We start from the raw sequence: 17,665 nt of genomic DNA, 5'->3' as shown, positions 1-17,665 counted from the left end.
CTGAGCAGCATGACTGCACGCCTTAGACGTGACCAAAGCCGGGAGAACAGAAATGGATGAAACGATGAGGCTGCTGCTCGCCTGCCCGGCTTCGTTTGCCACCAGCACTTTCTATTTCCTCCTCTTGTTTTTCCTCCCTGTTAAGTAATTCCTCTTGGAGTTCTTGACTGGAGACTCTCAACACTGAATTAACCTCTGGGTGGCACTGCTGGCGTCTGCTGTTTAAGATCATGCCAGACTCAAAGCTGGCTTTGCAAATATCATTTGGTCTGCTATTTGCCGTCGGACATCTAGAGCGCTGTCTAAATGTCTAGTTGAGAAAAAGGACAGGACTTGAGGTTCTGATAAGATTACAATGCAAACTGCACTACAGGTCGTCAGCAGGAAGTTTTCAGTGTGATTTAAACAAGAGATGTTCGAAAGCGCTGAGATTCTGTTGGACGCCACAAAGTAGAGACCAGTTGAATTAACCACAAAATCTCTTTTCTGTTCCTTTTTGTGACAGCTCGAGAATATGCACAAAGGATTGAGTCAAATTTTTGTGGTATAATCCGCCCACTTTCAAACAGCTCTTTACTTCCAGCATCCCCTTTCACTCTAAAAAGCTGCATTAAAAAGAAAGAAGAAGAAGAAAAAAGGTTCGGCACTCCAGGGAGTAAAGGTTTCCGGTGACCGGAGTTCTCCGGTGTTCTGGTTCAGGCAATTTGGTTGACTGAAAACAAACGAATGAATGCTTCAAAGAGTTTATATTTTAGTTTACCCAGAAGCCATCAAAATAAAGGTCTGTCACTGCTTCCTCTGCGACATTTCAAAAACGCCTGAATACTCTTTTCATCGGGTCTTCACATAAAAAGGACAAATGATAGAACATCGTGGTTACATCCACACAGTAACTGGTTCAGGGACTCATCAGCTTGCAAAGCAGATGATTTGAGGGATTTTCTGAAGGAATTAGCTGGACACCATTTTTGCCCAAAATAAAGAAGCTGTAAATATTGCAGCCAACACGTCTTGCCAAATCTCAGCTTTCTGAGAACCAATAACAGCAAACGCAGTTTTTGTGTCCAGTTGGGAAAAAAAGTCGAAGAGAAAAGAAGAAGCTTCAGTCATCCAACATTTCAAGCGGAGCTAGACAAAGATAGAGATAAGCCAGAGTGTGACTCACATCGGTCTGAGTAAATGTCACGTATTGCAGTTAGAGAAAAGCAAGTGTCGTGTCTTGCATGCGGCAGTTCTGTTGAAGTGATGATGAAGGATGCTCCGTGGACACTGTTCTTGCTGGTATAATAAAGTTTATTACAAACAAGCAACACATGTCATTACGGACGTCTAGATCGTCCGGAGGTCTCAAGTCGAATCCGAAAGTCCTGCCTCTAGGGCGCTCGCTTCATCTTTATATAGGGTACATGTCATGTTTACATCTGGGCGGAACATAAGAGAATGTATGTGGCCTCCTCATTCTACACATCCCCCCTTCTGCCCCTGGTCTCCTGCACATCTGGTTTTCATCTAAGACAACTACACTTGGGGTCTTCGCTGTACTGTGTAAGACCTGAAAATATACCACACAAGCATCAAACTTCAGATTCAAATTCAGCAATAGAGTGTGTGTCAGATGTTGCTCTTTGGTGGCCAATTACGGGTAGGGTTGCGCACTCTGCACGTGCCAAATTGAGCAGAGTAGGTCGAGACACTGGAGTGACTCGTCCCGCGGTGCGAGCGCGGCGGGGACAGATGGACAGGAGATGCTGGAGTGGAGCTGGACTCGGCCCAGCCAGCTCAGTGTCAGTCCATCCGCTCCATCCCTGGCTCACTCTCAACTCAGCCGGACGTCCTGCTAGTCGGCCAATGGAGAGCACCGACCGCATCGTGACCCCGGCATTAGAATCTGACATGGCTGTCTTCATTTAACCTTTACTTATACCGGGAAGTCTCACTGAGCAAAACAACCTTTTTTCATTAGCGGCAGCCAAAAAAGAAAGTTGCCATCAAAGCTTTTAGCAGGATATCTTTAAAAAGGTGTTTCACTGAAAGGGTTTGAGTCATTAAAAAGGCCCCTCCTCCTACGCAGGCAGTTTTATTACTCCATTAATGGACTACGATGAATTAACCGTGTACCCGACGCCCCTTTATCTACGATGATATGTTGCCTTCACTAATCATCTGTCTTTATTTTGAGATAGAAAACAGTTTTTTTTTCTTTTCAAATTAGCGTATTTTCTCTCATCTGTTGCATCAAACTAAAACAGACAATAGTTATGACAAGGCGGAAAAAAACAGTTAACACACCAAACATCCTTTGCCATATGTCGAACTCATCCATCCTCCAGCCCATCGCCTGTTTGAGGGACAGTGTTCGTCCCCTGTAAATATCTGCATAAAATATGCTAATGAAATTAAACAGGGAAGTGTGAGGGTTGATGGTGCCTGGCTCTGAATCTCTAATGACTCCCTGCCATCCCTAGAAAAAGCCTGATTAATTTAGGAATGTCGGCCGCGGTGGAGAGTGATTAATTCCTCCTGGATTCAACCATTTAAACGAACAAGGCAGAGGGGAGAAAGGAAAACAGGGAGCCCAAAATATGGACACATAATTAATACATTTGGATCATTAAATTAGTCACCCAAACAGAGGGAATGCACAGCTACGGCGTGTCGTTGCTTTGTTCAAACAATAAGCCACGGTTAGTTCTCTCTTACAGACAGGCGGATATAATGAGCCCCCCTGTTGTATAGGGGGAATATTGGAACATCTCTCGGGCTAGTAAATATGGGCAGACAGTTTGAATAAATGATTACTTGTTTCTTTGATGTCTCATTTGTCTTACTAAGCAGAGATCGAGGAGAAAACAAGCTCATATATGTCTAGGTTCGTGGAGTATCTAATGATACCCTGAAAGCCGTTTTTCCACTCTCAAAACACTGAAGGATTTTTCGAGTTTAAAACAAATGTCTTTATTTTCTCTTTCAGAATGATGTGAAGATCTCTTGAAAGGACCAGACCGCACTTCAGCACACAACCCCAGGTGTTTTATCTGACCTCTGTATTTGTTTTTTTTCGGAACCACGTGGGGATGGGAACGTGCTTGGATAAAAGATGGACTTACTGCGGCCTCACTAAAGGTCACCGTCCTCCAAAGGTCATGTCATGGCCCCTGTCACTGTGGCTATTGACTCTAATCTCTGCGAATCACAGGACGACTGCTGGACAGACTCTGAACACCTTCCAATCAGAGAGAAGGGAGTGGTCGCTGAACCACCTGACTGTGCATCAGTCTACTGGCGCTCTGTACATCGGAGCTGTCAACCGAATCTACAAGTTGTCAGCTAACCTCACCCTCCTGGTGTCCCACGATACGGGGCCAGAGTACGACAACAAAGCGTGTTACCCTCCGCTGATTGTCCAGCCCTGTTCTGAGCCTCTTGCCTCTACTGACAACGTTAACAAACTGTTGCTCATCGACTACTCGCACAACCGGCTGCTGGCCTGCGGGAGTCTCTACCAGGGCGTCTGCAAGTTGATGAGGCTGGATGACTTGTTCATCCTCGTGGAGCCCACGCACAAGAAGGAACACTACCTGTCCAGTGACAACCAGACGGGGACGATGTACGGGGTTGTTGTGCCCTCGCAGGGTCAGGATGCCACCCTCTACATCGGCACGGCCGTCGGTGGCAAGCAGGACTACTTCCCAACTATCTCCAGCCGCAAGCTGCCTCGCGACCCAGAATCCTCTGCCATGCTGGACTACGAGCTTCACACCGACTTTGTTTCCTCTCTCATTAAAATCCCCTCGGACACACTCGCTCTTGTCCCACACTTTGACATCTACTACATCTACGGCTTCGCCAGCGGCAGCTTCGTTTACTTCTTGACCGTCCAGCCGGAGACGCCGGAGAACGGGATGCCCGCCGGTGGCTCCCCCGGCGACCTGTTCTACACGTCTCGCATCATCCGCCTCTGCAAAGGGGACAAGAAGTTCCACTCGTACGTGTCGCTTCCTGTGGGGTGCGTGCAAAAAGGCGAGGAGTACCGCCTGCTGCAGGCGGCTTACCTGTCCAAGGCCGGCAGGGTTCTGGCAAAGTCGCTCAACATCAGCGCCCAGGAGGACGTGCTCTTTGCCGTGTTCTCCAAGGGACAGAAGCAGTGTCACGACCCTCCTGATCACTCCGCTCTCTGCGTCTTCACCATCCAAGACATCAACACGCGCATCAAGGAGCGGCTGCAGTCCTGCTACCAGGGAGAGGGAAACCTGGAGCTGCACTGGCTGCTGGGAAAAGACGTGCAGTGCACCAAGGCGGTAGGTGGACCCTTTGATTTTTGACTCTTGCAACTAACCCTAAAATTATGTTCCACTACAACTAAACTGCACTCTCAGATATGTTTCGAGGGAAACGTGTTTTCTCCCAGTTTGCGGTTGCAAAAAACGTAAACAAAGAAAATACGTTTCTCTTGAAAAAACAATTGACGATACAGTTTTGTTGGATGAGAATCTAATTCTACGGAGACCAGACTGCCTATAACACTCACATATTTTGACCAACTTGCACAACGGTGAGCAGCTTTGATATAGATTTTGCTGAAAGTTGGCTCTTTCATAATCCACAACCATGATTGAAGCCGAAATAGCTGTCAGGCAGGCAGCCAGAGCTGTGCTGAAGACACCATTCAGGTTTTCAGGATCCCGCGAGAGCAGAAGAGCTGGAGGAGATTAATTCCACAACGCTAATCAGAGCACGTTTGTATGGAGCTTTGATTTCATTCAGGGGTTTGGGCACTGACTCCCTCCTTCTTCTCCTCCCCTTTCTCTCCCCCTCTTCCCCCCCTTTCAACCCCTTCCTTCTACTCTTGTCGCTGTCAGCAGTATTTGAACCCTCGGAGACCCGTTCTTGATCTGGAGAAAAGGGCTTTCTTGCGAATGTCCAAGTCGGTTTCTTTTGTGAAAGCTATAATTCTGCACAATGAGTGGCTTTCATGGAAACAAGTTGAAAGCGGACCATAAAAACAATGATATTCATCGCAGCCAATGCTCTGGTCGTTCAAAATATGTACTTTAATTCCACAGTGCCATCAAACAAATAAGATGTATTCATAAAAGCAACTGAGGGACGACAGAGACACATAATAATACAATAATTAACTCTCACTGCGCCGTTAACCAGAGGGCTTTATATCTAAAATGGACAGTAAATGAAACGCGGTGGTTCGGCTTTGTTGAGAAGTCATTAGATATTGTGTTTCTTTGGTTATATAATTAATCATTCAGTGAAAGATCAACAGCCAAGTGCGTCTAGAGATGCACTGATGCAGCTTTTTGATGCCGATACTCATTTCACTTTCATTCCATTGACTATCCATTGATTCCAGGACTATGATCACACGTACAATAATAACAAAACGATGGCACACGGCATGGCTAAAGTACAACGAATGTTACTTCAGGGCATTCTTTAAAGAAGGCACCCAGTTTACAAATCACTTTTGGCTTATCTGATTGTCATAACAATGTTAATTTAAACACAGATATACTTAAGAAAATAACTATCTCTAATAATTTATTATGATTATATTCTAACATTCAAACTAAATATAATACTCGTCTCTCAAGCTCCCCTCTGGTTTCTATCCAACTTGTCTTTCAATGACTTTAGGAATTCTGGAGTTGTTCACTCTAAAGTTACAAAAACTCTGGCTGTACGTTTCACTTTCATACAAGAGATACTTCACCAATCTAGACTCTGCACTCTGAACTCTGCATAATAATAATGTCATACTTCTTACCTCACCTAGCCACTTTAGCATGACCTGATCTCTCAGCCTCTGTTCAACAGTAAGTTTCAGCCACTTGATGTTGTCGCACTTTTGTGTCATCCAGTATCTGATTAACCTGCAAGACCCATACCGACGCATACACACCCAAATTATGCAGGCAAATAGTTGTATGTTATACGACTGAGTTCAGTTTCTTTACCTTTATTCAGCCTCCTCCCAGTAGCCAATAATTCTCTTTTCAACTGCGACACAGAGTGGGTTTCTTACCAGCTCCATATCGACCGTATTATTGCAGGTTGTCAGTTTAACTTTTAAGGTATTCTTTCAAAATCTGAGGTGTAGCTTCACCAATATACAGTATATACACAAGCATATGGCATAACGGGTGTAACTAACTTGTCAAACAGATCTTGTGATATCTAAAGGTGAATCAAATTTTCAACATTGTTTCTACAAAATAATTGACAAACATTGCATGGGAGGCTTGCTTATGCTGCTCCTCAGTCTTCAACGGACCATTATAATTCACAATGACATCAAGATATTTAAAGCAATAGACAATCTCTAGATTTTCTCCATTGCATCTAAATCTTTGTTCTCCACTATCTGCTTTCGAAAACCAACACTGATATCAGATAATTTCCTTCCTGTGTCCAGATTTTTAAATGTGCCTATTTTAAGATACTTACTTGAAAAGACCAGTACGGTTTTATTCTACTGCTTCACTCACACTTTTTGCTTGTCACTGTCAATCTTAGACTCTAAGAAAATTCCACTGTCACTATCTGCCAGTTATTGGGTTAACAAGACAAAACAGCATTTATAGCAGCAGGCACAATGTGCGTCAAGCTCACTGTCTTAGTTTGAAGTGGTAGCATGCTAACAGCTGATGATTTGCACTAAACATAAAGGTGAGGTCGATGGAAAAAAAAACCTGAAGGTATTTGCTTGTAACAACAATTCAACCTGATGAATGTCTGTGCCAAATTTCATGGCAATCCATCCAAAAGCTGTTGAGACTTTTCACCTAAAAGCACAAATGTCAACCTGCTGGTGTCGCTAGATGAAATGTCAGGATTCATCCTCAGGGGATAAGATAAATCTCATTATTCTGATGACATGATTAAATTCAGCAGCAGAATATCAGACGATGTTGCAAGCAGTCAGTAGAAACAAATGCAAATGTTAAAACAAATATACAAATGACAAATATTCACATATCCTAACAACACTTAGTTTCAAAAGAGAAGACTTGAATGCTTGCATACTACAAAGAAAACGGCTTATTATAGGGTGAGATATGAAGCTTGTGTACGCTGCGTTCACTTCACTGGTCACATTCAGTAAAGCTGAGGCACGTTGCTTGATGGAAGAAAAACAACAGCAAGGGCTAATATGCATAAGAAGCGGAGGACGTGAAATAAGAAATTAGTTGCCCTAAAAAGGTAGATTTATACACTGAGTGACAAGCAATTAGCAAAGATTTGAGGCGCGTGTTAGTAGATGTAACAGGACAGAGAAGCACGCGGCTCTCTTTGATGCTTAATCACAACCTGACACTTCTTGTATAGCGTCTTTGTGTGATGTCAGATCAACTGATCTCAAAATCACAGAAACCGGCGCAAAATACACAGCGTTTCTTCGCGTTTGCCATCAGCAATTAGTCTGCTGTTGATAAACGAGGCAGCCCCTTTTGAAGTAATCATTTTTAACCCTGAAAACTGTGTGCACGTAGTGCACGTGGGGCTTGCCACAGGTCAGTTTGAGTTCTTCTCTTGTGTTTGTATATGTCTCCACTGATCTCAGTCACTTACGCTCTCCCTTCTCTCTCGTTACCCCCCCCCTCCCCCCTCCTCACATCTGTCATCCTCACTCCTCTTTCCGCTCGCCCTCTCCCCTTTCCTATCTCTCCCTCCTTTCGCTTCTTCTTACTCTTTCCTCTCCACACCTCCTGAACACCCCCCCCCCCCCCCTTCCATCTTTCTGCTTTCGTACTCTCAATGCCTTCTTCAACTTCACCCCAACACTCACCTCTCCATCCCTCCCTCTCTCCACGCAGCCTGTTCCCATCGATGATCACTTCTGTGGCCTGGATATAAACCAGCCCCTGGGGGGTTCCCAGCTGGTGTCCGGCCTGACGGTGTACACTGAGAGCAGGGACAGGCTGACCTCTGTCACCTCCTACATCTACAACGGACACAGTGTGATCTTCCTGGGGACCAGGACTGGACGGCTGAAGAAGGTGAGAGCAGCAGCTGTCGAGCAAATACGGGCTTGATCTGCCTTTTTTGTGCACACCGATACGGGATCGTCTGGTTGTTTACAGAGAGACAACCGGATCCTCTTGATGACAAATAGCATCACTTATCTACAGAAAACAGAAATGATTTATTTAGGCTGCTATTGATGACCCATTGGCATCTCTTGTCTCTTCTAAAAGTTATCTTCCTGTTTCAGTTTTTACCAATGCAAAACGTAGCCTGATCCCAGACCTCACAATCCAACTAAATTGATGTTGTTCACATTGACAGCTATTTCCAGCAGTTGGCTTAACAATCAACCAATCAGAGTTTAGTAGGCGGGATTAAAAATTGGAAAGTGTTCCCACAAAGCTAGCTAGCTACATCGATGGAAATCAGCAAAAAATGGCTAAAACGTGCGGATGAGATTGATGAAGCTGTACACGTTGAAGCAATCTTAAGCATCAAATCCAAGCACAGAAATAGCAACTCTTGAATTGACAAATTTCTATGATGAATATGAAAAATATTCCTTGCCAACTAAAAATGATGTAAGCTGGATGGTTATGAAAAATGATGAGATCTCTGTGAACCTCATTTAACTTTAACTTGCTTAAACACATCATTTGAAGTGTCCTTCATATCTTGTATGAAGGTTAAAATCACTCGTTTATACCCTTGACCTAATGAGGCATGAACAAATAAAACATTAACATAATTAAGTTGTACTCTAGCGATTTAGTATTGCACTCCCTTAAAGTGTGGGGACTTGTGAGAGACAGACGACCAAAAGAAAAGTCAAAATTGATGCAGCAGAAGCAGAAATATATTGACTTTTATTTCCTAGTTTGTGGAATACAACTCCAAACACACTGGAACCGACATTTCCCACAATGCAACGTAGAGCATCTCTTTATTAAACCTTCCCTGTCTCGGGAATGCCGTGCCCAATTTATAACGCATGGCTTTCTGTTAAGAATTTGAAGGGCCCATGCTAAAGACAACATAACCCTGGTGACGACATTGAGACATCATGACTTTCTCAGAGTTCGAATCTGTGTTCTTTTGTGAGTTTTTCAAATGGAAACGCCCTCTCAGCCGTTAGCAAAAAGTAAGCTAATCAATAAGGCTACAGATAATGTGAACTGTAGCAATAGCACTAAAAAAAACAAAATAATAATATTACAAAGCTCCTGAAGAGCCCCAGAAGACAACGTTTTTTGGGCTGTGTTGCACTCACCATTAACTAACCGATTGGTGGAATGTGCCTTTAATGTCTTACATCACTCTAAAAGGTTTCTGCCTCCAAACTACATATTACATCATTCATCAGAAATACACCACAGAGATTCATCTTCCACAGCTGTTTCTTGCGTCTCACCGCTGTGGCACATTTATGCAATAATGATCTTTAATCCATTAACACTAATTAATGCAATAATATGAGCAATTAATGGCCTAATTAGCATAACGGGTCACGTTTAATATATCATGGTGATTATGTAGGACATTATGCAGCGGAACAAAGGTGCAGTAATCATGCAGCACTACATCTTCAGCCTCTGGACTGGGACAGATTGATGTAAATTTATCACCCGTGACTTCTTGAGCCACAACTGAAGCACGTGTCTGTTCCCTCAATTCCTTTGTATTAGCGGCAGGAAATTATGCAGCTCTAGTGAATCACAGTCCTGGCGGATTTTGGTTTAATGGCGTTTAGCGGTATAAAGTACTTAAAGGACCTCTTCACTGATGTTGAACATTATCTCTGTGTACTTGACAGTCATTTCTACATTTATTTATGAACACGGTTAGACATGTAAGTGTTTGTCTGTGTCTTGTAGGCAGGCTCAAATTACTCGCCTGAATCTAAAAGTCTAATCTGTATTTCAAAGCCCAACATTATTGTTCCTGTTCTTTTAAAGCCTCGTTATTTTCTAATTTTATCTTGTGTTTTGAGAGTTTCTTTTTCCGATTTTCAAGGTTTCAAAGTCTAACTTAATCCTTCATTTGTTTAAAGGATAAGTTTGGTAATATCCTACATTTTTCTTGTTGTCAACAAATCCAATAAAAAGCCTAAAACCAAAAAAGGATTTATACTATAAATACTGAATACCTTAACCCTGATAAATCGTATTCCTCTATGCCACACACCTCCATTGTTGTCCAAACGCACCAGCGAGCCATGCTGTTGCCCTGGATGACATGTTATGAATATGGGCACTGTAGTTAATTTTGGGTCACCCCACATACACTGTCCTGCTGCTGTAAATACCCACTAAGAGCTGAAAATAGGCCGCAACAGATGCACCTTTTACTCCCATTTAAAAAAAACATGTGCCCAGCTGTTTCAGGAAATGACAGCTTTATCCTTTAAATATATACATGTGACCTGTTTTAAAGAGGATGAGTGCCACAGACAGAGTGGTTAATTCTGAAATCATTATGAGATTGACCAAAGCATTGTTGGTGTTCATCTTTTTGGTCAAATATACAATATCGCCAGCCTTCTCCTTTAAAGTCTTAATTTAGTATTCCTTCAGTATTAGGTTTCTGCTGCTCGGCCGTGCTTGCATCATCAGGTGAAGGGATTGATTATTAATACAGAGTACTGACAAGCGTATGATTGACAGGAACTAGTTCAAACGTCATCTGACCACGTCTGGAGGCCAAATGGGTTTATAGCTGTTCCGAAATGACCGGAGCTGTCAGAGAGGGGCGAGATACATTCACATGGGGGATAATGGTGCACACTTTCAGACTCAGTCTCACCTTAATTAAAGGCATTCAAAGTGTTGAACGAAGTAGTTGAGTGAAGATTGAAAAAAAGGAGAGAAGCTCAAATCCTGACGATAAAGCCTGCACCTGAAGATTATATTCATTGATGATGAATCTGACAAACAATAAAGACCCAAAACTGGACCAAAAGACGACAGCAATGAAAATATAAATAAAAGTCCAAACACTGTCGCTATCTTAAGTGCAATTTATTAGCACATTCACGAGTGACGTTTCGAAATAATGCTCTTCTTTAGACTTCATTAATGATTCATCTGCCAATTATTTCCTTAATTGACTAATCAATATGGCTGTAAAAGGTAGTAAAAGAATCTGCCCCAAAATGTGTTTAAAAAATCTTAACAACTCAATCAATCTACTAGCAATTACTAGCTATTAAATCATTATAACAGTAGCAAATCTATTTAAAAACAACTTTTATCGACTAATCATTTCAACTAGACTACTTTCCCAACTCCACACACCTGGCCAATCGCTATGTGAAGCGGACATGGTTGTCAGTTTTAATAAAATTACAAACATTGTTCTTCCACCAATGTACAGCAAAACATGTCAGTTAAATATCTGGTTGTTACTGACATAGTCTTTAAAACAAAAAGTTTTTGGAAGGGGTTCCAGACGCTGTTCAACAACCTGACAAGCACTTTGTTTAAACATACTGACCCCTTAATGGCCTTTGGCATACCTAACTATGACATATCGAGGTAGGTTTGAAAGCCACAGAGTAACCACTTTGGCATGATAAGGTAGGCAAGCAAACACAAATACGCTTCAGATGTACAGAAAACAGGCAATCTATAGGAATGTATCATCCACACAGATCTTTCCCAGGGATTGTTTCCCCCCACCACAGTAGGATCCTTACACCAAGCCCACAGACATAAGATGACCTCTTTCCGAGAGGTTCATGAAGTTGATTTAGCTCATTGTCCATCATGTTTCATTTCGAATGCATACTGTAATGATATATTATCATGAAGCTCCTATCAGGCTCATTCTTTGATCGAACCGGATTGACTTGGTAGCACCCGTGGGCTCTGCTTGCTGCGCAGTTGTTAAGGCATGCAGCTGACTGAGGAAATGTGTGTGAGAGGACTGTTGTGACATTAGCCTGGAGGCCTCAGTCTTATGAGGAGCAATCTGTCTGACACACACAGACAAACACACACACACACACACACACACACACACACACGGGTCCAGACTGGGAGCACAGATAGCATCACTGCAGCTCTTTCATTGGATGAGCCATCGGGGACAAATAAAAAACAAGATAGCCTGACAGAGAGAGAGAGAGAGAGAGAGAGAGAGAGAGAAATAAAATGGAGACAGACAATGGGAGACAAAGACTGGCAAAGGGAAGAAAGAGAGAAACAACAGAGACAGACGTAAGAAGACTGAGACATAAAGTGAGAAAAATAAAGAGATTTAGGAAGAAGGAGAAGGTAGACCAAGAAAAAAACCCAAAGTTTTGCATGTGTTCAGGAAGTGAGTTTGGGTTAGGAGCACTAGGAATCTATCATTAGCGCTTAAAGTGCAGAGCGTCTAAAGGCCAGAGATTGTCATTACACTGACAGAATGAACAGCCATGATTCAGACTCCCAGGAGCCTCCGAGGAGCACGGGGTCACCTCGCGAGTCATATTCCATCACCCCCAAATGGACAGGCTGAGTGGAAATGGGGCATGACAATAATCGGCATCAGCGGATCTCTCCGGCAGCAGGGCCATTGCAAAGGTCAAGCCTGCCACAGGAAGTGGAGTAACCGGGGTGAAAGGTCACAGGGATAGCCGTCAGTCTCACCTTCCGGGCTCCGTACAGCATATGGATGAGTCCGTCACCGTCTCTCGATAGTCCAGATATACAACAGGACATTTCTATCATCACCTGCCACAGTCGTGTTGCCTTGGGTGGTTGATTTTAGCTGAGTGATATGACCCTGCGGGGAACTGTGCCGAAAACAAAAAGGGGCTTTTACACTTTGCATGACGTTCGCTAATGAAGTGAATCCAGGTAAAAGCCATTATCTCTCCCTGATCCTTATTTCTATTTAGGTCATAAAGCAGGAGGCGTTGATAGATGCAACTTTCACTGGCACAGTTTCCACTTGTTAGCAAAATGCTAGTGGGCGCAAGATTAGCATTTCAGTCAGTACAGTCACATCTAGGTTGTAACCTTTTGTTGCAACAATAATGAGTTGGTTGGCGTGGCTCTGCTCAGGTGATGCTGCAAAACAAATGTGAGCAAGCTCGACAAAGCTCGATCTTTGACGCCGAATCCACGGGATTGGATTTGCACGGACAGGTGAAAACCTGCTCCATGGAACCCCCGTGATGGGGCCGTGACCCTCGCGGATGCGTCAAGCATAAATTACAAAAAGTGTTCGACGGTCTGCTTAGGGTGGGTGGGAGGGGTGTTGGATGGCTCAAACAAACAGGAATTTCACCCAGGAGACTGCTGTTTGTGTCCCGTGACTTATTTTGTCAAAGACGGAAGTTTCTCTTTACACACCTCGTCGCCGGCACGTCCAAAGCTGACACTAGATGGGGACCCAAAGCGTCATAGTTTGAAGCTTAAGGCCACTGACCAAGCAGCAATATTTGATGAGTTGGGAGCGAGAATTTGTGGATAATGTAGTAAAATGTGTATTAGGTCTATAAATGGCTTCATTCAGCTCCAAAAACTACAAGACTACAAACACATTTCCCCAGGTTTCATACTTTATTACACTTGAAGGAGGACAGCAGATTTCTGCGTCTACGCTCCTGTATCCTAGCAAGTAAGTAAGCAGCAGACACAGTGTAGAATGACATTATACTTATGCTTACCCTGTGGCAGCTTCAAACACATAACTGGTGTTGAGTGGAATTGATTTTTTTCGGAGGAAATGTTTCTGCAGAGCACAGTAATACTCAGAAGGACGACAATAGCATACCGAGTGCGACCGGACGCCTCCCTGACATAGCGAGTGTATTAAGACGTGTGTATCCCGGTTCAGAGGGAAATCAATGATGTCATATGTCATACCTGCCACTGAGGAACTGCAGTATTATTTTCATTTACGATTAAACCGTTTCATGTTTAAAGAGCTCACCGTAGGTAGACAACACTCTCTGCAGGCTGGGGAGGGGGTGTCTCGTGGAGGAACCGGTCCTTTGACTGAAGCATCACAAATCTGATCCCTGCAGCTGCCTCAGCGCGACTCCTGAGCGAGCCATTGATGCCTTCACCATTCAATCATTGTAAGAGAATTAGCTCAGAGCTGATTAATGTAATTCAAAGCATGCCCACGCTATAATATGAAGGGCGTGCAGCGCGGTGCTGGAAAAAAAAGAAGAAAAGCGACTGGCTGCAGCTAACTCAGCGGCAGTATTTCCCTAGAAATGGTTGGAAATGTTAAGCTCACTGCGAATAAATACTCTCATGTGCAAATAGTGGACTCATTATGGCTTATTGAGAGTTGACCGGGTGGGGAAATTCTCCAGCGCACGGCTAAATGACTTGGACTTTTCAAAGTCACGGTTTCCAAACAGGGGCCGGGAAGTGGAGATCTGGTGATTGAAATCATTAGAATAGAGTTTCGGAGGAGGGACGCAGGCTGAATAGGTGTGTTTGAGGCTAAATTGAAAGGATTTTCATAACCGCATGCAGGGAGCTGGAGCCGATGGTGAAAGTCTTCAGAGCGAATCGCCATTAAGACAGGCAATTTTGTGATAACACATACAACAGGTATGACAGGTGTCTATCTCTCGGCCATTTCCTGACTGTAGTTTAATTTAGCAGCTCCGTCTCTCTCTCTCTCTCTCTCTCTCTCTCTCTCTCTCTCTCTCTCTCTCCGACTCTCTCTGTCCTCTCTTTCATTCTTTGTCCAGCTCAGTCACACAAATGGCAACACACAAGAGGACTGTGACTGCATTGCGGTCAGCAAAATGAAGACCATACGGGTGCCATGAATTGTTCCACTGTCCCCCTCCCACTGCTTTTTGTTGCTGGGAACCCTACTAACAATGGGAATGATTGGAGGGTCCGGGGGCGTACGGAGGAGGACAGGAAAGAGAGAACAGGAAACCGTGTCCTCAAGGAGAGAGAAAAAGATGTGAACACGCGGAGACTGAGAGGAGAGTGCAGTTAAGTTTGTAGAACTTGTGGTCTGAAGACTTGGGAGCACGCCATGCAGCTGAAGGTTGAGGCTGAAACTGAAAATAACAGCCGCTGCAATTGGAAGGCTGTTAACAGTAACCCTTAAAAAACACACGCGCCATGACCTCTCCTTCCAACCCAGTTGGTAATCGCGTTTAGGTTTGGGCACTTGCCAACATACAGCGCATCTAGTGGCCGGGATCAATACGCCTCTCTCTGTGACTGTAGTTAATGTGACGGCTGAATGGTTAGTCCTGCCCCGTAATACACGTCTCCACCTCAGTGACCCCTCCTCTCTCCCTGAACGCTCTTCGTTTTCATTACCCCGAGCTCCGTCTCATTAGCATTCACAGAGCCGTGATGGTTATATGGGCTAATCAATGCCCCGCGCTCCTCCATCCTGTCATCCTCCATCAGACCATATGCACGGCCACTCAACCTTAAAAGGTGGCCAGTTGTCTGGCCCTTATGTCGCTGCATGGCCCGTGTCACAATATTGAGTCATGTCGGTGCCAAAATCTGTCTCACGGTCTGTATACATCTACTTTAGATCTAGTCTTGCGTGTATTTTCACTCTGTGCCCCCTCTGTCCCACTGTAATGGAAGATTTATCTGTGGTTTCCTGCCAAAAAGGATGAATCACTGATTTCCAGCTAAATGTCACGTAAAGGCCGAGGAAGACAAGTTTGTTGGTAGATTAAATGAACCAACATCTTTGTGTTTGGTTCAAGTCGGACAGACCGGCCTTCAGGGACGGACGAAACCTTGTCGGAGTGGCAGATTGGGAATGATCGGTTTAACAGAGAGCTCCCTGCCTCCTGGGTCATCATCCATATGTTTAGGTTGGACTGAGTGGCCACATATGGACACACTTTTATTTTTTTAGATTGGACAGCAGTTACCACATAAACATAGCAATCATCTGCTTTATAAGGTTTCCCCGTCTGCAGCGGAAAAGCAGGGGCTCAGAGACATTTACGTTTCCTCTCAGCACGAATAAAACCATCGTCTGAAATGGATCTCAAAAATCAACCCCGCATGTAAATACACACAGGAGAGACGTTCGGGTGAGTGTGTGTTGCTCATGGCAGCTTTACAACGGAGCCAACCTGAGTTAAGCCAAGTGACAGTTGTTTTCTCTTTTGCTTTCTTTGGCTCTCACAGAATGAGAGTGCAGCCGAGCATTTATGATGCAAAACCCGGGCCCCAGCAAAAGGGCGGCTGTTTTCGTTCAGAGCGCATGGGCTCATGTTGCATAGCTGTTTGTGGAAGCCATACTAAGCCGGGTTGTTTATATCCATCGCAGGTTCTGCGAAGGGAATTTCAGCAGCAGGAAGGATACTGCTGTTATTGGCTTAAATATTATTCATGGGTTAAATATATACCCTCGTCAGCCGTGAGACGCTGGGAAGAGAAAATGAAATGAAGGAGCTCACCGAGGTCAGAGGAACATGTGGTATTAATGGCAAATCAGTTCAGTTCTGCTGTTACATGACATGGACCACACAAGGGGAATCTGCCTGAATCTTAAAAGGAGGTTTGCTGAGGTTTTTGGGAAATATGTAGTCGTTCTTACCAACCTTAAGGCAATGTCCTAACTTCTTAAATGAGACCCCATTTACACTTAGCCACTTCCTGTATCTCAGGCGGATCGGATTGCTTTTTAAAAATATACAATAACCAAGGAGCGTTCTAGCTAGCTACTTAAGTTTAACCATGAAAGCGCTCACACGGTCAATGGCAGATGATCTCTACACACAAGATCAAACAGAAGGCGCACTAAACCTTTGCGGCTTGTATCTGATCCCTGATCACCGATTGATCTGTGGGCAAGGGAGCGGCGTGAGTGGCCTTCTTGTCTCGCTGTCTCCATAAATATGGATTCATCCACGCGTTTTCATTCATGGATTCTTCTGTTGACAAGCAGAAACGGGGCCTAATTTGGCACTACATGGATCGCCGCAATTTGTGTGTGTGTTCCTGATACGCAATAATCCATGAGATGGTGTATTGATCCAACAAGTGATCATGCACAGAATTTCCAGCAGCAGATTTAATGAGAGCGCTCGACGAAAGAGTGCGCGCGCGCGGCGTGTTTGTATATGCGAGCGTAAGTGTGCGTCTTTGTTTGCGCGCCTGTGTGCGTAGATGAGCGCGTGCGTGTAACTTTGTGTGCCATTTCCTACATGCAGGCTCATTATAAAACCAATTAAACCCGCCGTACTCTCATTAGCGAGCTGTGGGGCTTAAGGAGAGATTGAGGACCTGTTGTACTCCCACAGGGCTTCTGTCTGGTCAGCCCTGTTTTAAACGATAAAAAACACTTATAAATCCGCTGAAATCAAACACCACGGATCGGTCACGATGGGTCAGTGCTTGTCTGAGCTCAGCCCTCAGTCAACCTCGCCATCTGTGCTTCTCTATACTCATTTTTTGTTGTCGTTTTCACCACAAAAAAAGCTGACATGCTCTGGTTTCTATCTATATGCTCTTTATGAAATGAGGAGTGTGGGAAACAATAACGTAAACTGGCTCCATTACTGCGTGGGATAGTAGTAGTGTAAGGGAGAGGAGGAATAGGAAATGGAGGAGGAGGGAGAGAAGACAGGGCAGGAGAAAGGAACCAGACAATGAGCGAGAGAGAGAAAGAAGCTCAGCTCAGAGATACATCTGTGTATGAAATAACCATTTTAAAAGGACAGGATCGTGCACTGTGC

The 17,665-nt window shown here is 44.1% G+C and overlaps 1 protein-coding gene across 1 annotated transcript in view; it reads left to right on the top strand.

Moving 5' to 3' along the window:
• Window positions 1-3,074: 3,074 nt before the first annotated feature.
• Window positions 3,075-17,665, top strand: part of LOC142955486 (plexin-A2-like) — a 59,556-nt gene continuing 44,965 nt past the window's right edge. Inside the window, exons 1-2 of the mRNA XM_076097021.1 lie at window positions 3,075-4,298; window positions 7,830-8,012. Of these exons, the coding sequence (XP_075953136.1) occupies window positions 3,075-4,298; window positions 7,830-8,012 (1,407 nt within the window). The remainder of the gene's footprint in view (window positions 4,299-7,829; window positions 8,013-17,665) is intronic.

Source organism: Anarhichas minor, unplaced genomic scaffold (genome assembly GCF_050575085.1).
Source record: "Anarhichas minor isolate MPS153535 unplaced genomic scaffold, ASM5057508v1 ptg000023l, whole genome shotgun sequence".
NCBI classification, from domain to species: Eukaryota; Metazoa; Chordata; class Actinopteri; order Perciformes; family Anarhichadidae; genus Anarhichas; species Anarhichas minor.
Note: the sequence above shows the minus strand (reverse complement) of the source record. Positions and strands in the feature narration are given on the sequence as shown.